Genomic DNA, 26,378 nt, shown 5'->3' with positions numbered 1-26,378 from the left:
CGCTCAGGTACAGACACGCCGCGGGACCTCACCATGGAGACGGGCTCGCCTGAGTCTCTGTACCGATACACCGGGGCCAGCGCACCGATACCGATACTGATACAAATAGGTAAAGTTTAACTGTTCATGTACAAACATAACATTGACATCTTAACTAACTAAAATTGTATTATATTTAAAATAATTTTAGAATGAAAAAAAACTTATTCAATAAAAAAAAAAACACGTTTGTTTATTTGTGTAACATTTACAGCTCTGGAAAAAAATAAGCAACCACTTCAGTTTCTGAATCAGTTTCTCTGATTTTGCTATTTATAGGTATATGTCTGAGTAAAATGAACATTGTTGTTTTTTTCTATAAACTACAGCCAACATTTCTGCCAAATTCCAAATAAAAATGTTGTCATTTAGAGCATTTATTTGCAGAAAATGAGAAATTTATATTGTTGCAAATAATGGAATCACCGAGGGGTAATTTTTAGCAAACAGTTTATTCATTAAGACCTTACTACTGGTAAACAGCAATAGAAATAAACTGAGCTTTGGAAATGGATTTTAAAAAATGTAAATTTACAGAGCCTTTTTGGTAATTCAGTATTGGAACAGATTGTGTTACTGCACTCTTTACTGCAGCATTTACAGTACACAACACATTCAGACTTTTTTTATTATAGTAACTAGAAAAAGATACAGAAACACAGATAACTCTGTAACTATTAAAAGTATAAGTAATTTTCTGAAGCACCGAGCGGTGAGTACTGTTTTTTACACCTGCAAAAGATTGGAACTGAAGAGGTCTGTCTGACCCACATGACAATGCCTTTAGTTTAGCTTAACTCAGCTTTTTTTTAAAAGTTAAAATAAAAAGTGATTAAGCTGGGAAATATTAATTCTGTCTTATAATGACAGGTTGACATGATGAAATCTTGGCATGTTCTCCTCCACCAGTCTTACACACTGCTTTTGGGTACGTTTCTGCAAAAAGTCAGCTTGGTTTTATGGCATGTGATCATCCATCTTCCTCTTGATTATATTCCAGAGGTTTTCAATTTGGTAAAATAAAATAAAAAAATCATCATTTTTAAGTGGTCTCTTATTATTTTCCAGAGCTGTATTGGACATTTCAACTATCCTGTCTACTTGTATAAATCCATTATATAATAATAATAATATAATTATGTAGTGTTAAAAAATAGATATTTTTTACTGAAAGGAAATTAATTTGGTCATACAAGAAATAACTGGCAAACAAGTTGTTATGTCTCAAGAAGTGTATCTCTTAAAAGCTGTAGATCCCTCACTGAACACGGATACCATTATTTTATTTTTACATATTTTATTGTATTTTGCCAGACAGCGCATTCTGTTATCATGGTCAAAAATAGACATTCCTTCCTAAAATATGTGGTTGAAACAGATGGTGACAAATGGTTACCTATAGAAAAACGAACCTACAAGTTCCACCTGAACCAGAATTTGGTCCCTTATACAGTTGTCTCTGGAAAGGCCTTTACCTCTACATCTTATTAGATTATGACCCTTCTGTTTTTAGACTTGGCACCCTAAGAAATTATGTTCTTATGCTTTTTACATTAAGAGATATAAACTTAATTTTATCGTCTGTATTATACTGTTATCCTAGACTTTGTATATTGTATATTTTTATTTTTATATTGTTGCAAATAATGATATCACCGAGGGGTAATTTTTAGCAAACAGTTTATTCATTAAGACCTTACTACTGGTACACAGCAATAGAAATAAACTGAGCTTTGGAAATGGATTTTAAAAAATGTAAATTTACAGAGCCTTTTTGGTAATTCAGTATTGGAACAGATTGTGTTACTGCACTCTTTACTGCAGCATTTACAGTACACAACACATTCAGACTTTTTTTATTATAGTAACTAGAAAAAGATACAGAAACACAGATAACTCTGTAACTATTAAAAGTATAAGTAATTTTCTGAAGCACCGAGCGGTGAGTACTGTTTTTTACACCTGCAAAAGATTGGAACTGAAGAGGTCTGTCTGACCCACATGACAATGCCTTTAGTTTAGCTTAACTCAGCTTTTTTTTTTAAAGTTAAAATAAAAAGTGATTAAGCTGGGAAATATTAATTCTGTCTTATAATGACAGGTTGACATGATGAATAGTCAAAAAATAAGCTTTTGGGGTGAAAAGGTACATTATTCTGTTACAGATCACCCAAGTAAGCAGTAGGGATGCACTGATGTGCGACTTTATAATTAACAGAGAGACTAGATGCCCTGGTAACCCTAGAAATAGATAGGCTTTCGATCAACTGTATGCAACTGTATTTCACATTTATTTAGCTAACTGATCACAGCTTAAAACCATCATGTTAAATTAACAAGTTAAGTAAAACAGTTGAAACTAATACAAATAGATGAGAAAATAGAATGAAATTTGAAGTAGTGCAGTGTTGACCTGAATACAATAAATACATCATGTATTTGACATGTCTTTGAACTATGTAGACTTTGGCTGATGCCAATGATTCAAAAAAAAAAAAAAGGAATTACCGGTCAAAATATGTATAATTTTAATATTATTGTTTATTCTTAGTTCTGCAATTTGTTTTGACTGAGGCTTATATAATAGTACAGCTTAAGCAACCACATTTTTATTTCTTTCATAGAAGTGATGGACCACTCTGAGGAAGATTAAAATGTGTTTACCTGTGTACTTTGCACAGGAGAAGAGTAAAGAGTCTACAATACTGTGAGTTCAAAGCATGTCCTGATTCTGTTTTTCCGACAGAAAATTGAGGTCAACAGACCACATTACCCCTTCTGATTCTGTTGTAGAATCATAAAGAGCATGCACAAAGTGGCATCTCATTTTTCAATAAATGGTGTTGCTGAATCCCATTTGTTAAATTGATGTGCCAACAATTGCTAAACGTTTGCTAAAAGTGTTTTGGCTGGCAGGTTTAAAATGTCTTATCATTTTTTTTTTTCGGTTGCAGGTCTTGCATTAGATTAATACTGTTTTACACAACAAAGCAGGGTTCTGTTTTTATTGGTGAATTGGAAGTTGGGGGGGTAAGTTTTACTATAAAAAGTGTTTTGATTAAATATGATAAAATACCTTAGCTCATACATAAAAAATAATTTGAAAGCTGACAGTGGGCACGAAAGCTACACTAATAGTGAAAAGGGTTATTTTGTTTTCTCTTGTTTTCATTGCTACACAGAAGCCTTTTTTGGCAATCTACAAGGGAAGAAACATTTTTTTACATTTTCAATAGAAGTCAGTGTAAAAAGTATTTTAATTTATTTTGGAGCATTTCAATTAGTCTATTCATTATAAAACCTTCTAAATAATAAAAAGAACAACTGCCAAATTGTTACGTCAAGATATGAAAAAAAAACTATATATATTAGGAATAACCTTTAACCAGGCAAAGAGTCAATCATCCAAATCTTTTTTAATAGTGTATATGATATACAAATATGATAACCTTCTGAACAGCAGTATAAATTAGGTCTATTTACTGTTCAGCTGTTTAATAGTTCAAAATAAATGAGTCACTAATGATAAAAAACCCTAACATACTCAGCAATCAGTAGACTACAAGATCCTACTTGCAGTACTTAACCTGGCTTCAAAATCAGGTATTATTGGGTTTTTAAATAAAACATGTTGGTTGACACTCTGAAAAGGCATCTTTTCTTGTTCAAGAGGGAAAAGGCAGTTGGTTAAGATAACGGTTGATGGAACACAGTGGACATCAGTCAATCAATGATCAAAGCAAGATAATCTCCTACACTATGAGTAATTATTGGGTAAAAAAACGTTTAGCACATTTGTACGAGTAAAATGAAAATAATTTTCCCAGGGAAATCACCCAGGAGGTCATCTTATTTTATCATTCCATCACATTCTAAACTGTTTTAAATGCATAAGAAGAGGCAGAAATATTAGTTCTTTAAATTATAGCTTTTCATCAAACATAAGAGTTACAGTGAAACGATGTAAAAGAAGTTGTTTAGGGAGATCATTATATTATCCCTTTCCAGCTGCTCACCAGCATCAATAGACATTAATTTTAGGTTGAATGTTGGTCATGACATCAGATGACAAAAATTTTACACATTACACATTACTTTGTTATACTGAGTTTTTATTATTATTCACCAATATGTTTATTGCCATAAAGTGTTTAGAAATAGAACTCTTTAGATTGTCTTTAGTTCAGATCAATCAGATATAATGCTGAGGATTAAGAAGGTCAGTAGTGAGGAACAGGATGTTCAGTCTAGATAATTTCAAAATGTCAAAGATTACAGGGGCAAAAAAATAACACACAACATGGGGAATGTACATTTTAAAGGGGCGTGGCTAACACTAAAAAAACATAAATTGATGGATTAGATACAATGAGTTTTAAAACTTTGTGCTATCATTGACAGCAATTTACTTTTTTTTGTACCATCAAATACAGTTATTCACATTGTGAGGGCTCCTATAGAGCACCACATAACATAATAATCCTTTAGCAAAATCCTATAGAGCAACACATCTCTTTTTCTCTACTGGAAAGGGGAACTTATTGCCACTATAAAGGGCACTCTAGAACTTAGAGACACTACGGAAGGAGCAGTTGCCAACCCTGCCCCCCTTGAGGGCACCTGGTCGAAAAACTGTAATCAACCTTATCTGAAGACACATGAAGCACATACACAAATCAGAGTGCAGCGCCGCAGAACAGGAATAATAAAAACTTACACTAAAAACAGAGTATATTATAAAAAATTACAAACTGAAACGCTGAATAAAATAAATATTACTTATAGTTCTATATCAGTTATTTTGCTGATATTGGTAGATTGTACACTTGGACTACAGTAGAGACACAGCCGTGTTTACAACAATTCTGTGGTTTCTTCACGTTTTCATTTTATAAAGAATTGTGGTTATCACCTTTCTGAGGTGTAGCTCTGGGATTCTGTGCCGTACCAACTGCTGCGTTTCACATTGTCTCTGTTTTTATTATGTCACACATTTGTTTTCCATTTTTTAGTGTTGCGTTCCACTGGATTTTGGACAATTACTAATTAGGATACTTTTCCTGATAAACAGTTAACCCACACACTGTAATTTACCTACATGTTTATCTGTCTAAACGAAGGACTGAAAAATCTTTTGGTTTTTAGAGGGGTTTCCCCACAGGCCCTTTGAAGCAAGGATGGGAGTTAAAAGTGAAAAGATCAGAAACGTGGAGTAGACTGGCTTGTGCGCCGTTAGGTTCACATGCTCTAAATGGGACGGAGACACATGAAGACATGGTACAGTAATTCTATTTCAGCCTGCAGTGTATTTTATAGGATTAATCTCAGTTGTAATGTCAGTGTGTAATTACTATATATAATACATGCTTTCAGTAAATTTGTTCATTTTGTCTTATAGGTATTAAATCTTAGAAGGTTGTGAAGTTATTAACTGTATCCTTCCACAAAATCTGTCTGAGGAACTTTGAGGAACCTTCAAGAAAGCTTAAGGTGCGTCAAACAAAATGTTCTTCTAATAATTATTTTCTCGAATGTTGCTCAAAGCACATTAAAGAGGTTTAATTTGAAAAACATTTAAAAGTGCTTTTAACAGTACAAGAAAAGGTTAGTTTTCCTTTCACCTTTTGTTCAGTGTAATCAGATATTTGCAAAACAATCCATGTGTTTGGCTGACAGAAGTTAATGAATTTGTCTAGTAATGAATTAAAATATGTTCAGAAAGTATCAAACATCTGCCTCAAACTTCTGAAGCAGCTTGATCTTAAACAAAAGTGTGATGACTAAAAAAAAGAGGCTGATAAAGTGGGACACCCACATGCTCAAACCCAGCTCTGAAGTTCCAGCCAAGGCTTAAAAGCCGCAAATCTAGGTCATAGCACCTTAAAAGAGAGCACTAAGTGTGAGAAACCATGTAGATGCTAAGCAAAATGACACCAGACATCAGCACGAAATGGTTGGCGAGGATGAGCGCAAACTTTTGGGGGTCTTGTTTATGTTGTTTGTTCTCCTTTTTCCTTTTTATCATCAGCGATAAACCTAGATGCGATCGATTACTGAGTACACGTCCGGGGCTCTCTACATTAACAACGTGTGAGATAATCGTTTCATCAGGGAAGGAAGAAGAGCAAAGAAATGATAAGATGCTGTGGTGATGACCTCTATGTGAACGGTTAAACAGTTCTAAGAGAAGCAAGAGAGCGAGGAGATAAGGAGAAACACTTCATATACAATGTCATTTATCAAAGAGACCAAGAGAAGCCTGACATGGATTTTAGCAGAGAAGTCATGCAGATTGTCTTTCTTGTTCTGCTCTTCTGTAGATTGACAGGTGAGTGATCATAATCTGGTTTTCTATGCAGGGTATCTGCAGATCCTTAAAAAGTCTTAAACCTATCTTCTAAAGGTCTTAAAATGCCACAAACAGGCAATTTTAAGAAATTACCATTGTGGTTTTATTTGTGTGCATTGCATTTTGCAGTTTTCAAATTTGGAATGCACGTTAGCTTACTGATTTAACTAAGCAGAATCAAAGATAATATTTATGACTTTGTGGGGCACTATTTTCAGGTGCATTTACTTTTATCTAGCAGAAACAGAACTGTAAACATAACCCCAATTTTGCATTGGACCCTATACTTTTGTCAGATCATTGCCTCATACCTGCAGATACCCTCCCTATGAAGCTACTGTTCTTTGCAGTTTTGACTTAAACAGCTGTTTTGTCATTCAGTATATTTTATTTCAATCCTGATATCCGAATCTAAATTCTGCTGTTTGAGTTAATCTATTTCTGCTCCTTAGACTGCTATAGCGTCATCTGTGCTGGACATTTGACAGTGGATAAGGACATCATTCCTATGGGTTCCAACCTAACTGTCCACTGTAAGTCCAACACTGAGCAGTGTAACCGACTCTTCATCATCGAGCTCAATGGACAAACCATCCTGCAGAAAAACAGCTGCTCAAGTGTGACAACACAGCTGGTGGTCACCCAGCCCAAATTCAGCCTCCACTGCAAGGTGAAGCAGGGGAGGACAGTTCACAACGTGTGTGGACGGGACATTGTGGCTGACCGTATGTTGCCATTTTTTATTGACTTCTCTATATATAAGGCATTCAAGCTCATACACATTAAGAACAAATCCATATAGAATACATTTAGAGAACAACTTAATCCAAAAATTACATGATTTCTTTTATTGTAATTTTAAATGAGATGTTAGATTGGAAAAAGTTATGTAGGTTTAAATAACTGCCACAAAATAGTAGTAGTAGTAGTGAAAAGTAATCCTAAACCCTTTAGAAATTCTTCTTTGAATCACATATTCATGCCAAGAACTTTTAGGAATAAAGAATCCAAAATTACATTTTGTGTGTATTACATACTTAGGGTAACTACTGTTATTTGTCAAATATCTTCAGTAAACTTTTTTTTTCAAATGCAAACATTTACAATGGAAATATGTGTACACATGCAGAGCCATTTCTGTAAAGTACACATATTATATAACCCCTCTACATTATTTAACAACAACAGCTATACATGGACTGTGTGTAAATTCTTTTAGAGTGGACCAACAGAAATGCTCTAAAAATTGAAAATAGAAACCTCATTGTATTAGTCTAAATTAAAAATGTAAACAAATGATTTTGCTTTCATGACAAAATGTTAGATTTTTTAAAATTTAAACATATTAGAATATTTAATTTAAACAATATCACTATTATATCTCTTTTAATATATATATAATATATATCTCAGTATAAAACATATCATTAATCAGTTATACACACAAGGTATTTAATAAAGAAACAGATGCTTTTAGAAGTGCATAAAATTAGGAGTCAATTGTTTGCCTAAGGTCAATTTTGAAAAGATAATGTTTTGATACTTTACTAAACTCTACCTGAAAACAACTGAAAAAATAGTGTGAAGTCATACAAGCATGAATGTGGTAATAACTGAAATGAAATGATACTCACACGCATAAAAATACTCAAGTTATAACTATGGCTGAATCCTAGAAAAAACAAATACTTACACAGCAAACTTGCCAGTGCTACATTTTGGCACTAACAATTGTAATTTAACATGGATTTTACATTGGCAAATGGATTGTGTAGTCATGAATGTCCAGGCCATCCTGTTAGCTAGTCATTAAGGCTTCATTAGAATGATTACCTATGTAAGACTTTGTTCAGGATAGACCTAATGGTCTCCGCTAAAACTCTTTTTTTTTTTTTACGTTTTATTGCTGTAAAATGAAAATCACATACAGTTTGTACTAGTGAAGCAGTTGACTGTGTAGAATACTAATAATTTTATTCAAAGCTCTGATTCTAATTAGAAAGAAAAGTACCAATGTAAAAGCCTATGTGCAAAATATATAGGACCAGCACCAATTCTGTTCAAAAATGTGTTTTGACTAATGTGACCTGTTTAAATAGCAAAATGACCTCTATGCATAATTAGATTTCTTTTACTGAGTGAAACCAGTTTCACATTTGCAGCAAGAAACCCATAACTAAATCCACTGTTCCACTTTGTGACATTAGATTAGACAAGTCGTCATGTTTTGAATATTTTGGTGGTTTCCTGCTCTAATACAAAGTTTGGGGTTAAGTCTGCTTTGCATGATCTGTCAATTGTCTGTACTAAGGCCTGCATTTTTTAACCATTTGTAGTGATTCCAAGTGCTCCACATATCAAGACCATTGAGTTCACTAAAGGTTCCTTGTCTGCCACCATCCACTGGCAGAGCCCAGACAACATGGAGCTTCTGAAACCCAAGCTGAGGTTCAGGAAAACAGATGGATCTTCAGTCTGGGTAAGCTGTGGATGGTTTATACAGTATATGACTTTTTCTGATAAGTGAGGAGAAGTGTTCAAAGTTACAGACATATAAATATGAAGTCATATAAAACCTTCAACTTCTGAGATCAAAATGTACACAGTTTACATCACACAATCACAATAATGTCCCATTACAGATATAGGCATTCATTTATTAAAGCAAGCTTCTTTTTAGATACTAATGAAATTACTGTTATTTGTATCACATTAGATGACAGGCAAAGTGATTCAGCATTACAAAGGAAAAGTAATGATGCTGGATGATTTGGAGCCGCTAACTTCTTATGAATTCGAGCTGCGTGTCTGCACAATCTCACTGGAGATTAACTGCAGCCATTGGAGTGAACCAGTCAGAAAAAACAGCTCTGGACAAGGTAAAACTGTCTACTATTGCAATGCATTATTGGTCTTGCTGATATTATCGTACACAAAACAGTAATGTAAGCATGTTCATTTTGCTGCTTAGATATGCTTTCATAAAAATGTGTATCATATGTATATGAATATCTATATGAATAAACTTTGCAATACTCAACACATAAATTATTATTGTTAACAGTAAACTAAAGATGCAAAATGATATTTAAAAAAATATTGTATAAACAACACAAAGTACCTGGACACCTCTAATTCAGCCCCTTTACTCAGGCAGACGTTAGGTTTGCAACTTGTATGATCTCCACAGAAAATTACTGTGCTGATTTAAATGATAATGTACCCCACTCTTTGTTTTGATGGGATACTTCAGATTTTCAAAATATGATATTGTTTCTTTTACAATATGTTATATAAGTTTTCCAAAAAATGTATTTAAAACATCGCAACATTTTGTCTTGCTTACAGTATCACAATATATAGTGATATATTAAATCATATCTTCTGTATCATGATACATATTGTATCATCAAGTTCTTGCTAGTGTTGATTGAATTGGATACTCTGAAGAAGCCACATAAAAGCCTAAGGCCAATCATTAGTGTCAGCTAGATTGGCTGTAAAGCCCCCCACAATTGTAATATTGAGACTTTGCAACAATTTGACTTTGTGTTTCAACCTGATTGTCTTCCTCAGCACCTCTAAACAAGCTTGATGTGTGGAGAGTCATAAGAAGAAATGAAGGGAGTGACACACTGAATGTGACGGTATTGTGGAAGGTTGGTATCAAAGTCATAAGTCTAAACATTCTCTACAATCATCTTTTATTAAGAGACAAAAAATAACTTGAAGATAATCGATGTACCCTGGTAGGGTATACCTTTCAAAGAATTATAAACACATGTTTTACTTTCTCTAATGTTGGAGACACTCTAGACGAAGTCATTCAATTTTGAACAATAAAAAGGTTTTGTTGTTCTGTTAATCTGTTCATCTTTTAAATTTAAATTTTAGTTTTAGTTGTTCTCTAATTCATCTGCTCTTCTCTATCCTTTACCTTATCTTTTTCTCATTTCCTCCCCATCCTTGGTTTTTCTGCTCTTTTTTCCTTTTAGATGTTTTTTATTCTTTGCATAAATATATTTAAATTATTTGTTGTTGTTTTTTTCTCTTTTTTTGTATAGCGTTGTTGTATTCTCCCTTTGTTTTTTTTTTCTCCCTTTTCTTGCTTGTGCTATCATTTATTTGAGACCTAACCTTTTCCTCCTTTCTCTTGAATTAAGGATGTGCACACACACTGTTAAACAGCGTATTGATAAATATAGATACGCTGTGTGTATCTTGCACCTTGTATCCATTAACAAATGGATGTAATGAGTATGCAGAGAGGTCTTGACCTCAATGACGTTAGTGGTAATCAGGATCTCAGTCAAAGAGACAGCAGGTCTAAAACCTACACAAACCACAGATAGACAGATTTTCCTCATGTAGAACAGTTACAACATGTGACTTGAATGACAAGAAAGTGGAGCTAGAGAACAACAGCTCCCTCTACTGGTGGACTGGTTACAAACAGCACCACCATCTTTTATAAATTACTGATAAAAGTATTTGCCACACATTAATTTTAGATTTGTTTTTCACATTTTTACCAAAAAATACTGATTGTATCATATGAAAAAATAAGCACTCTATACACCTTTATGTTTTTTTTTTTAACAATGGCTCAACAACAATAAAAAAATAATAACCAAATAAATTAACCAGCCCTGTTGAATATGAACAGTTTTTTCTATTATAATCTCTCAGGCATGTTCAGTATGCTAAAATGTCTAAGAGTAAGAATGTTTTTGAAATAAATTATATAATATATATTTGGAGTAATGATGTACAAGTATTTTGTTACTTTATTTAAAGCAGCAGTTTTCCCTAAAATTTTCTTTCAACGAAAAGCAGCAGAGTTTGGAGAGGGGAAAATATTCAAATGAATAGTATCAGTGTTATGACATGACCCTTCCTGCAACTTTTAATATATTTGTTCAGACAGAGTGGTCTGGTATGTTTGTTTGGTGTAATTGCTCTCTACATTAGGGATAAATGTAGGGCTTTTCCATGGTCTGACAAACAAAAGGTTTCCAAATCTGACTATACAACACTGTCAGATATTCCATCATTATTTTTAATATACTGATTTTTATCACTAGTCTCTTGCTTTTGCAGATGATGTTGCTAAATGTGTTTGTGCAATTAGAACATTCTACTGACTAACACTGTAACATGGTGGTGGTAGTGTAATCATGTGGAAAGGCTTTATTGCTTTATTGCTTTTTTCTACCGAAAACCTTTGCAGGATAATGTCTGGTCACCATCAGAGGTGGAAAAAGTACTGAAAAATTGTAATTAAGTAAAAGTAACTTTACTTTGCTAAAATTCTACTGGAGTAAAAGTAAAAAGTACCCATCTAAAAATCTACTCGAGTAAGAATAAAAGAGAGAAATTTACTTGGAGTAAAAGTTACATAGTTACTTTTAATTATTTGATGTAAAAAAGTACAAATCATAAATTATTTGGACCTTTCAGGCAGTATTTGTTCAGACCACCCCATAAAACATTGTTTTAAGAACAAGTGACATAGGTTTCCGTTTTTTTTTCTTTACTGTTAAAAAGTTATGGTCATATAGGTGACCATAAACTGTATTTTTATAGTTTTACAGTTTATTATTATTTTTTAACTTGCCATTGCTATGCTTTAACTGCTATTTACATGTTATTTTTAATGTTCAAGCAGATTGTTTAATGTTTCCAATAAAAACATAAGGAAATATAATTAAAAACATGAAATCATACAAAAAAAATGTTGGTCGGTGCATGCGCAGTTCCGTTAAGCACATATTGATGGGTAGCATAAATCGACAGAACACCGGTTCCCCCGAGCACAGCTGATTCACACAGCGTCTCTCCCACTAAGCGAAATAAACACTGCTGGGGAAAGTTCAGCTGCGCTGCCATGGAGAACAAAAAAAAAATCAAACTATTTGTTTTTTCCCCAGCATTTAATTTTTTCTCAGTAATGGGGAGTTTTCCAAAGTAGTGAAGTAAATTACTTGTGTCAAAATGAACTTGAGTAAAAGTAAAATTTTATTTAAATTTAAAAACTACTTTAAAAATTCCAAATTACTCATAAAATCTACTCAGTTACAGTAATGTGAGTAAATGTAATTCGTTACTTTCCACCTCTGGTCATTAGTCTGGATGGTGATTTCAGTGAACATTCTTGAAAATCATGTGACTCTAAGTGACTCTTTACTGGCCTCTAGTGCTCATTAACTCTTTGTTTTCCTCAGGCTCTTTCTTCTGAAGATTATAAAGGAGACTTGCTGGGTTATGAGTTGGTTTATAAAGAGAAGAACACCACACACACTCTGAACTGCTCGGTCACTACTATCCAGTATACACTCCAGCTGCACCACGAGGTGACAAGGGTAAATGTAAGTGCGGTCACATCAGCAGGGAACTCTCCACCAGCTCCTGCATGGCTGATTTGTGCAGGTCAGAATCTTCTTCTCTCAATTATTTGTCCACTCCTATTCTACACCCTTTAATACTACTATGCAATTCTTTTTAGAATGCTATATTCTGCATGTGCAAAGTCACATATTTAAAGTATTTTGTGTGATCTTGTTTTAAGGATCAACATAATATATAGGTAAATCATGAAGTTTTTACTGTGAGAATAATTGAACATTTAAAAATTAGGTCAAGTCAAGTAGTTTTATTGTTAATACTGCATATGTACAGGAATACAGAGAAGTTGATCAAAGTACAATTAATAAAATTATAAATAATATAAGAATGAAATAGACACTAAACAAGAGACAATAGTCCAATATAAGAGTGTACCAGTTAGGTATAATGGGAGGATTAAAGAGCGACTGACAGTTTCTGTATGAACAATGTAAACCATAAATGTAACACTTTGCAGGAAACACATTTATAAATATGGACTATATATAGATTAGTTGATGTGTGTAGATGTCCATCTTAACCCTTCTGAGAAAATGCTATGTAAGTTTGCTTATCTGTACAGATTTTATGTGTGATGTGTAAAGATTTTAACTCAGAAGATGCCATGGTGACACATACTTTTTAAAATCTGTAGAAAGTACCTTACAGCACTCTGTTCTTCACTTTAACTCTATTCAGTATGAAGGCCTTAAGTGACATATACTGAACATCCTTGGTTAGTGCTGGAGATAAAACTAGTTCCTTTTAAAGGCACATTTTTGCTTCTACTGGTCTGATTTCATCCATTTTAACTAACTATAAATCCTTTAATTAAAGTTTTACATTCCAGGTACAGTACCTTGGTCTAAACTGATTTCTAGAACAAAATGTTAAAATATGAGTAATTAAATGTATGTTACAACAGGATTTTAATGTAATGTTTTTACAGTCACATGCCCTAAAATAAGAAATTTGTATCAATATTAAGGGAAATTTCACAACTACATGTATCAGAGGAAGCATGTGCTAGTTTTGTGCTAATCACCCTTACTAGTGATAGGGGGAGTCCTGATGAGCGGGTGTGGTAATTGTCTTTCCAAATTAAAAGTAAAAATGCATTTACATTTAATCAGTTTAGCTTTTTACCTTTTGATCCCAAATAACTTTTAATTTAACCATGTTAACCAATTCAACCAAGATGTGTTTGTGTAAGTTGTATGTGAAATGGTGTTTTTTAAACATTTACACACAAACAGTTTACAGCACTTTTCATACACAGGCCCAGTTTCCTATCCTTTGCATGTACAGTAAGAACTTCTTGTGACTCATAGACATCATCAGGTGAATATACTGAATCAGTACCTGTGGCAGCCATACAGGCACCAGCCATAACACCTGATCCACATGCAAGGTGTTCAAGCATATATTTCAAAAGTTTACAGAGTACAGAGGCAAATACAGGGAAATATACCCTGATTCCAAAGCTCAATGGGGGCATTGTGTATGCTGCCATCTGATTCATATGATAATCAAGGCTGTAATATGCACACAAAGCTAAGACGCTTTTATGTAGGGAGTCTTTTTATGTAAATCTATACTTTTATTGCCAAAAGATATATTGAAGATAGCACATTTTGTGACAACACAGAACATTTAAAGCATTTCTTTTTAACAAAACTTTATTTCTGAAATTATTGCAGAAACCCCAGTTCCAACATTACACTTAAGTCAAACAGCAGAGGGCAGAATTCACCTGGACTGGAACTCGTCTCATCAGTCCTACATCAACATCTCCGAGCAAACATCAGGTTTTGTAGTTCAGTGGCAAACTAGCCCATTCGAAGTGCAATGGAAGAGGATTAAAAAAGACAAAATCTCAACATTTATTGATGGTAAGAGTACACACACATCCAGAAAAGCATATTACAGTTTTAATTATTGATCATACACACTTTTTTATTAGGTTTCTTCCACTAAATAGTGTGTAGTTCTTCATGTTCATGAAAAAAAGTAATTGCATCTGCTTTTCTAACATATTATAATTATTTTTATTTCAGACATACCACCTTGCAGTACAGTGAATGTGTCACTGTATGTTGAAAGCATCGAGGGAGTATCACGTCCTGTTTCTGGACAAATTCTTGTGAAAGATCGAAGTATGTTCAACAAGTTTCTTCTGTTTTTACACACATTTACAGTTACAGTTAGAAATATTAGATAATGTATACAATAAAACCTACATTTAAGATTTATTGTAGATTAACTGCACTTTTTTGTGTTATAGAGACACATCAAAAAGTGTTTCAGGATACTCTTAGGCTGAAGCACACTAACTCAGTGATGAGGGCCTTTTTGTGTGTCACTATGGAGTTAAATGCTTTCGTGTGCAAGTGCACATGCAAAAGTGTGAGAGGGAGGGGGAGGGTGATGTGGGAGGGTGTGGGAGGAAGTGTGATGTGGTGTACAGTTTTTAAAAAAACATTATTATACACATTTATTTACACTCCATATCACCAATTCTACATTTCTATGCTTGTTAAAATCAACCCTAAATGCCCAAAACTTGGCCATATAAAATCTCTAGGTGGCACTCGACCTCCTGTGGATAATGGAAAGAGTTTATATTGCTTAGGTTTCAAACTGAACAGAAACAAACCCACAGTGTGACAGCAGGTTTTTCCATCATCGACTGAAAAACTTGACATCCACTTCCAGTAACCTGCACCTGTGAATTACCCGCCTGAGAGCAGTGCTGAACAGTTATGTCTTGTCTGAGCATACACTGTAAAAAAGCAATCAGCTGAAAGATAAATAGAATTCAGACTTTCAGAATCTAAAAAAAAATAAAAAAATTTTACTATTGTACATAAACTTTTGTACATAAACTTTGTTCAAGTTTTAATGTACTTGTCTATATACTAAAATTATCAGTCTGCAAAACAATGACAATAATGTAAAAAAAACATTTTTTTTTTCACTCTAAGCATATACACCATTAAGTTACAAGGTGTGTTTAAGCTTGGTCTGAAGGATACAGGGTAGTCTATCGAAATTTATATGTATCTAGTTAAAAAGTGTAGTAAAAAAAAACATCTTGTCTAATTCTATTAATTCTGTTCATTCAGGTTTATTTTTATTGTTTAGTCTTTATACTAAAATGCTACAAAACCAATGACAGTCCCAACTTAAACAGAGTTTAACTCTGACAGAACTCAAACAGAAGTTCATCTGCTTTAAAGACACAGCAACAAATACTACTACTTTAATAATATATAGTTCTTTTACATGAGAATTAAAATTTTAATAGGTGCTTGTCCCAATTCTTTTATCATGCTTTTGTTATTTTCATAAAAATAAAATTACATGGGTGATGGAAACAATAATTAAAAACAACTCACACCCAAATGGGATTGACCCTAGTGTCACCTTGGACTGACAATGAACAGTTTCATTGATGATACTTGCTTAGAAATCTAACAAATTATTGTGGCATATAAATGTTTTGGGACCCCTTGTTCGTTTCTGTATGTGAATAGTTAAATGAGTGAAAGTATTATTAAATACTTAAGTATTATAGTATTATTTTAGGCCTAATTTTTGCTTCCCCAATCACACTAATTCCGCGCCCCGCAAAACCAGCAAGCTGACTGGCTGTTTCTCTTGAAAGGCAGGACTATCCTTGACCCTGCACCATGATTGCCGTTAAGAGCTTTCCCATTCACACAGCAGTCTCCTGATTAATACTGTTTTTTTCATGGTTGTTCGTGATGGACACTGTCAGGGTCAGTGATAGTCAAAATGCATATACAAACCTATTTAGAGCAACCTAGCCCTTGTTTTGAGGTGTGTGTTGGATCATTGTCCTGATTTAGATCCACCATTTTTTTCACCATTTCTTTAGCTGATTAAAGGGCAAAGTGATGTATGTTCCTAGAATATGCTTTTTTAATAATAATATAAAACACAAATTGTGTTTATACTGTTAAAAAACAATGATTTAGCTTTAATTTTATGCCCTCTGGTGATCAATTCATCATCAACTCATTTAATTACAGTACCAGTCAAAAGTTTGGAAACAACTTCTCATTCGATGTCGATGTTCATGTCTTTATTTAATTATTTAATTGTTCTACATTTTAGATTAATATTATAGACAAAAAAAAACAATAAAGAAGGAATGAAGCAGCAACTATAGTTAAGCACCTCCAGGAACTCCTTCAAGACACTGAGAAAACTATTCCAGATGACGCTACCTCATAAAAACACTGAGACTTAAATACCAAGAGTGTGCAGATCTTTTCTCAAAGCTAAATGTGGTACTTAGAAGAATCTAAAGTATAAAACAAATTTTGGTTTGTTTATTGCTTTTTGTTCACAAAATAATACCACGTGTTCCTGTATAGCTTTAATATAATCTTCAATATTAAATTTACAATGCAACAAAAACTGAAAAAGAAAAAACACATTGAAAGAGAAGGGGTGTGTCCACACTTTTGACTGGTACTGTATTTACAGTAACAGTAACAGATGTTGTGACCAAGAGTACTTTTTCCTGACACTGCAAATTTCAAGTTCTACATTTGTGGCAAGGACAGTTAATACAGAAAGTAAATATTGTGGTATAATGTGGAAGTGTAAAAAGAAGGTTCCTATTGTAAAAGGTTTTGGCCTATTGTGTAAGAATTTAGAAAAAGTATACCACATTTAGTCTAAATATTCAATGATTAATTAATAATGAATAATACTTTTTTGTGGATATGGTGTTTCTTTAAAGCTAGAGATGTTGTTACTTCAGACATGTGATGTTTCAATGCTCTAGACATGACTAAGTCAGTAAGATGCTATTTTTTAACATGTGGTTTGAACTGCAACAGGAAGTAGGGGCAACAACGGAAGATATGTGTGCCTCTACACACTCTATAACTTTTTAAACTGAGAGCAATTCTAACCTTGTCACTTACACATACTATTGTAGTTACTATTGCAGTTGCTGAGGGATGGACTGCTGTGTTAAGACTTTTTCTTCTTTCATGTAAATACAGCAGGCCTGGTGGCTTCCTTTCTGAACTACTAACTGCTAGAGTAGATTTAGAAGACTTTAGTTTCAGTTTCTGAGTACAGCTTTTCTTCACCACTGCATCCCCCTGGGGTCTGTTGTGTGCAGAACCCTACCAGCCATCCATAAATAGATAATTTTCAGTTCCTGTTTGTTCATCTACAAGCAGTGACATGTTCAGTGTGCGTGTAAATACTATTAGAAGAACTAATAATTTAGCAACAGTATCATGTAATTCATAAGAGACATAAATATAGGATTGGTTTCCAGGACAGGGATTAAGCCTTGTCATAGACTATTTTATTTTCATTTAAAATGCATCTGCAGTCCAAGACTAGACTTAATCCCTGTCTTGGAACGTGCCTTATATAGTAATTCATAATTCATAGGTAAGGAATTTAATTATGTAGGCCAGGGGTCTACTTCTACTTCTCAACTTTTAAAATCCAGAAAAAAAATATTTTCTATATGGAAAAATGTATAGCAGTTTAAATGATAAACATTTTAGGCACAAATGAAATTGAAATTATTTAATTTTGCTGAAGTATTCAGGGTGCTTTTTGTGTTCTCACAATCACCAGACTTCAGATGTCATCATCTTTGTAGAATATATGATCTTAAGTCATGTTCCTATTGACTCATGTGAAAGCACAGTATCAGCCAAAAGGTTGGATGCACCCCTTTTCATTTAATGTTTTATTCTTTATTTTTATTCTTTTCTACATTGTAGATTACTATTGAAGACATCAAAGCTATGAACTTTAGATTCTTTAAAGTAGCACCTTTTGCTTTAATGCAGCTTTGCCCACTCTTGGCATTATTCTCTCAGTTGTCTTCATGATGTAAAACCTGGAATGGTTCTCCAACTTTCTTAAAGGAGTTTTAGGGGGCTGAACACTTAAACTGCTTTTCTGTCACTCCAACGCATCCCAAACCACCGGTGTTGGGTTTTCCTATCAGGTGTTTGTGAAGGCCCAACACTTTTTTTTGTCTGTTCCCTAAATGCATGTGTTTCTTCATTTGTAAGTCTTTAATATTGATGTACAATGTAGTAAATAATAGAAATAACAACACATATAATTAGAATGTGTGTCCAACCTAATACTGTATATTTTGTGTGTTGACTGTAAAGCTCCCTTGGGTTTCTTGAAAGGAAAAAAAAACCTTTAAAACAAACTTGCTGTAAAACAACTGACTTGCTTCAATAGACATGGTGTGTTTTCTTTTTTTCTTGTGTGTGCTTTCACTTCACACACATTGAAACCTATTTTTCTTTAGAATAGACATTTATTAGCCAGCCAAACCACAGATTAGCCCCACCCACTGCATTGGAAAACTAAAAATCTGCACACTAAAAGTAAAACATGGTAGCACCTCAGCTGATGTGTTAGAGTAAACACCTTCTCCCAACATTGTATGAGTTTTTACTGAATTGTATACGTTTTTAATGTTAATATATATATATATATATATATATATATATATATATATATATATATATATATATATATATATATATTCAAATGTGTGTAGAATAAAAGAAAAATGATATAGGAATTCTGTTTTTAAAGTTTTTAAACTAAGGTCTGAAAGGGTTGAAATGATCAAGAAAGGTAACTCTGAACCTTCTTATTTACAGAGAGTCCACCTGGCCCAGGACACAATGATAACAAAATACCAAAAGGGGAATATATTGTACCTGATCCAGTTAAGTCTGCTGCTGATGGGCCTGGCGGTAAGATGGTCCTTTGCTGTTTATTCAAGCTCTTGGAGTTTTATCCCTAGTGCACAGAATGAACAAGTTACTCCCTTTTAGTAACACATCATTAACCCCAATTACTGTACTTATTTTATATGTTTTATGGTGTTCTGGTAATAGGACACATTTAAAATCAACAGGCCACGCAAGTTAGATTTACACAAATCCATAGACTACCTCTAAAAGTGCTTCAAACACCTGGAGATACACTGTAATTGTCCTGGGAAAACATGTAGTACTAGTTTCCCAGACATGGATTAGATCATCACTTAAAGATTAAGTTCTCATATAAATAGTGATTCATGCACACTAATCCTGGTTTTAGGCGTAATCCATGTGCAGGAACTGCATATAGTGTACAGAAGACACACAAAAGAAAAGGTCTGAATGAAAGATAATGAGAAGCTCAGGAAAAGTCACAAATACACTGACGTGCCAAATGTTACGGGAAAAAAACTAGCAACATGTCCTATGACTCTAAATAATCACCAGGGGATACATGCCTACACAGTGGTCAGTGTCCAACCTTACTCAAAACAAGATAGCAAATCAGTGTATATTAGTCCAGCAAAACTTCATAGTTTCAAGGCTGACATTCTACTCATATTTATTATTTGATGTAATTATGATTATAATTATGTAAATCCCTTTTTTAAACCCTGTTCTTTTTCAGATATGGCAGTAATTGGGATCTGTGTAATGGCTGTGGTTCCAGTATTCATCCTGATAAATCTGATGTACCTAAAATGTGCTCGAAAAAGGTGATGTATTGTTGTTGTATTATGATTTTAATGAATTTGTAAATAGACATTTCCCAAGGTTTAAAAGTTGTACATATACAGTATATAAATCCCTTTTTATGGTTGTTTTTGTTTGTAGAATAAGGAATGTATGCATGTCAGTGGGACCTTCTTGGCTTTTTCCAACTTTGCCAAAACTTGGAAACAGCAACGCTATCAAACTGCTGCAGGTACGTGCATCTCTTTATATTTAGAATTTTGTTGATTGTTTGATTAGAAAAGATTGTGTTTCTAGACACTTATGTCATTATGAAACAAAACACAACCTACGCTTATTCAGTACTATATGTTTATTACTAATAATAACATACATACAGTAGCAGTAAAAAAAATGGACACACCTCTTTTCTTTATTTTTATGATTTTTTACATTGTAAATTAATATTAAAGACTTTATACGATATACAGGAGCACATGGAATTATAGCCTATTGTACTACTGTTAATGATTTTTACATATTTAATATTAATCTGCAGTGTAAATAAATAAATGAAATAAATAAAGCAAGAAGAACATTCAATGAGAAGGTGTGTCAGTGCGGTAAAAGAACTACCTTGGGTTTTTTTTGTATGAGTGATATGTGTTTGTGTGTGTGTGTGTGTGTTTGATGATCTTTTAAAGCTTTAAAGAAGTAGATTTAAAACTAATGTATTACGTAAAATATTCATCAAGTCACATCTCACGTCACTTTTACAGATATGGTTCTCTATGGATCCAAAAGTGTCTCTTTTGTGGCATTGTGGGATCTTTATTTTGAAAAGTATAAACATCACAACATAGTTTGTGTTTCATTTTCAGAATGAAAAATATGGTTCTGAAATATGCTGGCAGCCACTGGACAGTGATCCACCTTTATCTCCAGTTGAGGACTTCAGTCCATCTGTGGAACTGAGGGATTGTTACCCTGTTACTCATACAGAAGAAACCACAGACGAGAAAAGGGTTGAGCAGGACTGGGCAGTGTGTGCCTATAAACCACAAATCTCAATTGTTTCTCAAAGAATCGAGTCAGTCTCTGAAACAGCAGAAACAGAAGAAGATGAGCATCCTTGGCCAGTCTTCTCACCTGGCTTCTTTCCAAGTCAAGGTATTCATGGACCTCTGAAAAGCTGCTTGACTGTGGACGGAACACCAGTATCTGTGGATGTTGTTGATGGTGTCTTTTTTATAACTCAGAGTACTTTGGAAGAAGATGTGTGGAGTGTGGCAGGAAATGTGGCATTTGCAGCGGCAGGAAATGGTGAAGAGAACTCATGTCAAGGCCAGACCGTGCTGCCCAATGACTTTGTGAAGTGCTTGAGAGAACCTTCCTGTAATGTCAGGCCTCACTTACCAAAAAGTGAGCTAAACCAGAGTTGCATGTCCAGACAGCTCTAAATACTTTACAGACTGATGAGCAATTACCACTGTACTGAGCAGTTGTTTGGGGTCATTGTTTAATATCTGAACAGGATTTTCTTCATCATTCGTAGACTAAGCCTATCTGAGCTCAGTTGTGGAGAAATGAAAAAAAAAAAACATTATGTTTTATAAACTAAACTAGACTTTGTAAGGCTATTAAAACTTTATGGATGTTTTTGGGACCTTCACCAGTGTCACCAGGTCAGATATACAACCACAGTGACACTACTTTTAGCATTAATTTCTGTGGTATTTCTGTGAGGGAAATGTATACAGCCCTACAGGTATTCTGTAAATATAAACCATATGGTGTCCTAAATTCAACAATTATGTTTGTTTCAGAATATTTCAACTCCTATTCACTACTATTTCTGTAACTTTACCTTAGGAATAAGGCATTAAGATGCTGTGATGTAACACTGACAGTGATTGATAAGAGTTAGTATAACATTTGTTTAACACACAAGACGCTTCCAGATGTAATACAACATTATAGGTTTAATATGAAAAGGCTATTTAACAATAAGGTTTTGCATAAGCCCAGACATGGGCAAAAGCAAAGCAGAAACTCTAGAGTGAAGCAAAGACTTCAAAACACAAATTAAATCTTAAATGGGATGCAAAGCAAAAATGCAGAGACAAAACTTGGTCAAATTACAAAGTCAGACAAGGCAAACAGGAAATAACACTGGTAACTATAGGCAGAATGCAAAGAAGCCATAAAAACAAGTGCATATACTGTACATACATATACACGGGTGATAATGATCAGCACTCTGGAGATGATGAGCAGAAAAAACAGTTCCTGATTTTTGGGTTGTGATCTGGTGACCTTGATTTTAGGCTATGAGGGATCTTTGAGTAATGTACTGAAGAAAACTGACAAGGCTGAGGGAGAATCCAGAAGTGTTACACTTAGAGACACAAATAGAATAGTTTGGTTCTTTTTTTTTTAAGGAGGTGAAGATTTAAAGAATGTAAATACTATACATTTGTTTTCATTGTTGTATAGATTTTACATGTTTTTATTTAGGTCTGTTTAGGTTGATTAGGGACATTTCTCATAGTGCTGAACTGAAAAATTTAAATGGAAATCAGTACTTTTGAATAAAGGGTTCTTCAGTTGTGCATTTCCAATTATAGTTTTAGAACACTTTCTTTCAGATGGTTATTTAAGCAATAAGCATATTTTAATATAAATAAGTGTAAAGAATATTTACATTAGTAAAGAACCTCTACATTAAGAGACAGGTTTTATAATAATTACCAAAAAAGATTTTACACTCAAAAAGCCTGTTTTTTATGGAACAAAAACGGTATTATATTGAATACCATAACTGTTTTTTTTTTATTTGTGTACAGTACAGATCACTTGCTGTTTCTTTTGGTTTGGGCGAGTCATAAACGACAGATATTTACAGTAACATGTGACTGTAGTTCTCAGGGTTTGCGTTCCAACAAGTACATAAAGATACAGAAAGTGAAATACACAGAAAGTTGTAATTGTAATTGTAAGAATTCAAAGAAAAGGAAATGAAATCAGTCACAACCATAACCCCAACCTTTTATAACCTCTCATACACTGTTATGTACTAACCATGTTGCTGATTATCATGCAATTAACTTTATTACTTCTGTCCAAATTATATGACTGTATATTCATAAAATATGATTATATTGTATGTGTGTATGAAAAGTAAAGTATATACTTAATATTGGGAATTGCAGATAAATAGAAATAAATTAACATTTATTGCATGATGCAATCTTTTTGAAAATGTATTTGAACACATTTTGAGAGACCTTTAGATTGGCAGCTTGTTTCAGTACACGGTTTTAGTCATTTTCACACTTTGCAGAACCACTTGCCACAGAAGGCTGTTTTCATAGCTTCCTGAGAAAGTTCTCACACTATCCAGAGGCATGTGAAATGCGCAGCTGCCTTTTTCTATATGCATGCCACTCTTTGAATCAAACACAGCAAATGTTTTGCCATGTCTTTTAATAAGTTTAATAAATTGAATTTAAGACTTTAGGTGACTATTATTGACAGAATTTTTTACTTTGACATCATCTGAATCTGCCTGTTGTTCTTTACATTTAGCCCAAATGTCATAATGAATGGACCACAGAAATTCTCAGAATATTTTTTTTTTCTTTTAAAGTTTATATGTTTTTTCCCTTGTCCTGTAATGTTGAGATATTTAGGAGAAGGTTCATGTCTCTCGGTTACAATATTAAAAAAGTATTGTATTTCTTATTCCCTGCATAGTTACTTGAGCAAAGATGTTTATAATATTTAAACTGTAATGTCAGTTTTAAATATGACCTGTCAAACTATGAATTTTAAACTTAGGCCGGGCAAAGAAGCATTGCTTGTGGGTGCTAGCAACTGGATCAGATGCAGGATACAGTCTAAAATAGTTCACTATACTAAAGCATAAAAGGTTTACAGAATGTAAATCTGAATAACTCTTTCAAAATAATCACTTGTTTATAGAACACCAAGGCAAGACCACGATTATTAATTTTATTTTTCTAAATTATTCATTACAATATCAATGACGAATAATATCATTATGTGAAACAAGTAAACAAGTAAAATCTAAAGCCAACAAAAACATCTACATAAAGAGTTATTACTAGGGGTGATTAGTCAGTTGTTGTGTCTCAAATGCATTCTAAACCCAAATTATAATAAAATGAAATAAACTCAAATTATAATATCTGTGCTTTGTGTGGCATCCCCCAATGCCAGTACCTTATTTATATTATTAACTTTGAAAAAAGAATTAAGAGACCACTTCAGCTTCTGAATCAGTTTCTCTGATTTTGCTATTTATAGGTATATGTTTGAGCAAAATGAACATTGTTGTTTTATTCTATAAACTACAGACAACATTTCTCCCAAATTCCAAATAAAAATATTGTCATTTAGAGCAGTTATTTGCAGAAAATGAGAAATGGCTGAATTAACAAAAAAGATGCAGAGCTTTCAGACCTCAAATAATGCAAAGAAAACAAGTTCATATACATATTTTTGTAAGAGATCAGAAATCAATATTTGGTGGAATAACCCTGGTTTTTAATCACAGTTTTCATGCATCTTGGCATGTTCTCCTTCACCAGTTTTACACACTGCTTTTGGATAACTTTATGCCACTCCTGGTGAAAAATACAAGCAATTCAGCTTACTTTGATGGCTTGTGATCATCCATCTTCTTCTTGATTATATTCCAGGGGTTTTGAATTTGGTAAAATAAAAATAGTTTTTAAGTGTGCTAATTTTTTTTCCAGAGCGATATATTGTTATTGTTAAGTGTTGTAATTATAATGTATTTAATTTGCCTTGTTAAGACTGTTTGTTGCTTATATGGTTCAGAGGCACCAACCAAAATCTTGCCTAGGACACCACATTGGTCAGGGCTGGGTTTGGGTGAGAATGCTTTTAAATCTTGAAAAAGAGGCTACAGCTCCTAATAACTTCTACTTACGTACTGTTATTGTTTGACCTTAAAATCAGGCTTTTTAGAGATCGCTCCAAGAGATATTCTTTATTTGTGTAAATCTACAGTCATCCTTTCTCAGAGCAACAGTGAGCTGTAAGGATTTTCCTATTGTACTCTGTGTTGATCAATCCAATGAGTGCTGTTAAAAAGATATTTTTTATGTGGTCACAGAGCAAATCAAACATTGAGGGACATTTAATAATTTATAAGCAATAAGTAAAAAAGTCTAAATATTTGTTTAACTGCATACTGTATGTTTTGAACGCTGACTGATGGCACTTTTCCCTGCTGTGTGGCAACAGTGCCAACAGTTTTGCAGCTGTATCTGTTTTTAGGATGCAAAAAACACAGCTGAACACTGTTGTCTATCATAGCTAGTTAACTGTCATCTGGATATGTTGTGGTAATTTGATCCTCAAAATCAGCAACTCCTTCATCTATGTTTTCATACTCACTGAGGCCCCATCTTTACTATAAATATCCATTAAAGGATATGCCAGTGTAGGAAACCTTCGTACAAATCTAAAATAACGCAAATGTAGATGGCTCTGAATAAGAGTGTCAGCTAAACATCAAATATTATTAATGTTATTAATGTAAAGGTTTTTTTTACCTTGTACAGGCAAAAATTTAGTACTAAAGCTCAATAGCTTGAATCTAGTAATTACATTTTTTATGCAAATTTATCACGTTGCAAAATTAAGAGAGCCTGGTGACGCATTAGCAGTATTATTTAGAGATATAACATAGCAAACTTTACTGTTGAATTCAGAAGGTAGGTTACCATTTATTTATGCTCTCTTTCTCTCTCTTTTTCTCTCTCTCACACTCGCATGTTCATGCACAAACAAACACACACAGCTGATTGCACGTTTTCTCTTTTTAAGCTGTTGAGTGTGGAATATGGTGCTACTCTTAGCATTTATATCCTCCACTTAAACTCTCTGTTAAACTCGGTTACTCAGCTCATTACAATATTCCAGTTTAAAAAGCATCACATCTACCCTGAGATATTATAATACAGTAAAACTACCCTGAGATATTATAATACAGTAAAACTACCCTGAGATATTATAATACA

At 33.5% G+C, this 26,378-nt stretch overlaps 1 protein-coding gene across 1 annotated transcript; it reads left to right on the top strand.

Moving 5' to 3' along the window:
• Positions 1-2: 2 nt before the first annotated feature.
• il23r (interleukin 23 receptor) lies at positions 3-22,925 on the top strand. The gene is made up of 15 exons (XM_049479361.1): positions 3-109; positions 5,185-5,316; positions 5,438-5,529; positions 6,068-6,367; positions 6,841-7,113; positions 8,725-8,867; positions 9,105-9,267; positions 9,965-10,047; positions 12,613-12,817; positions 14,473-14,664; positions 14,830-14,928; positions 19,468-19,563; positions 20,261-20,348; positions 20,467-20,557; positions 21,186-22,925. Exons 4-15 carry the CDS (start codon positions 6,304-6,306, stop codon positions 21,762-21,764), a joined length of 2,076 nt encoding a protein of 691 aa, XP_049335318.1. The 5' UTR covers positions 3-109; positions 5,185-5,316; positions 5,438-5,529; positions 6,068-6,303; the 3' UTR covers positions 21,765-22,925.
• The last annotated feature ends 3,453 nt before the right edge of the window (positions 22,926-26,378 follow it).

The sequence above is a fragment of the Astyanax mexicanus genome, chromosome 5 (genome assembly GCF_023375975.1).
Source record: "Astyanax mexicanus isolate ESR-SI-001 chromosome 5, AstMex3_surface, whole genome shotgun sequence".
NCBI classification, from domain to species: Eukaryota; Metazoa; Chordata; class Actinopteri; order Characiformes; family Acestrorhamphidae; genus Astyanax; species Astyanax mexicanus.
This window is presented reverse-complemented; position numbering and strand designations above follow the sequence as displayed.

Bases quoted from the DNA above. Each gene is read 5' to 3' on its own strand.
- il23r (XM_049479361.1), top strand. From the start codon at position 6,304: ATGGATTTTAGCAGAGAAGTCATGCAGATTGTCTTTCTTGTTCTGCTC. The intron at 19,564-20,260 runs GTAAGATGGTCC...GTTCTTTTTCAG, and splicing joins TGCTGCTGATGGGCCTGGCG to ATATGGCAGTAATTGGGATC. The intron at 20,349-20,466 runs GTGATGTATTGT...TTTTGTTTGTAG, and splicing joins CTAAAATGTGCTCGAAAAAG to AATAAGGAATGTATGCATGT.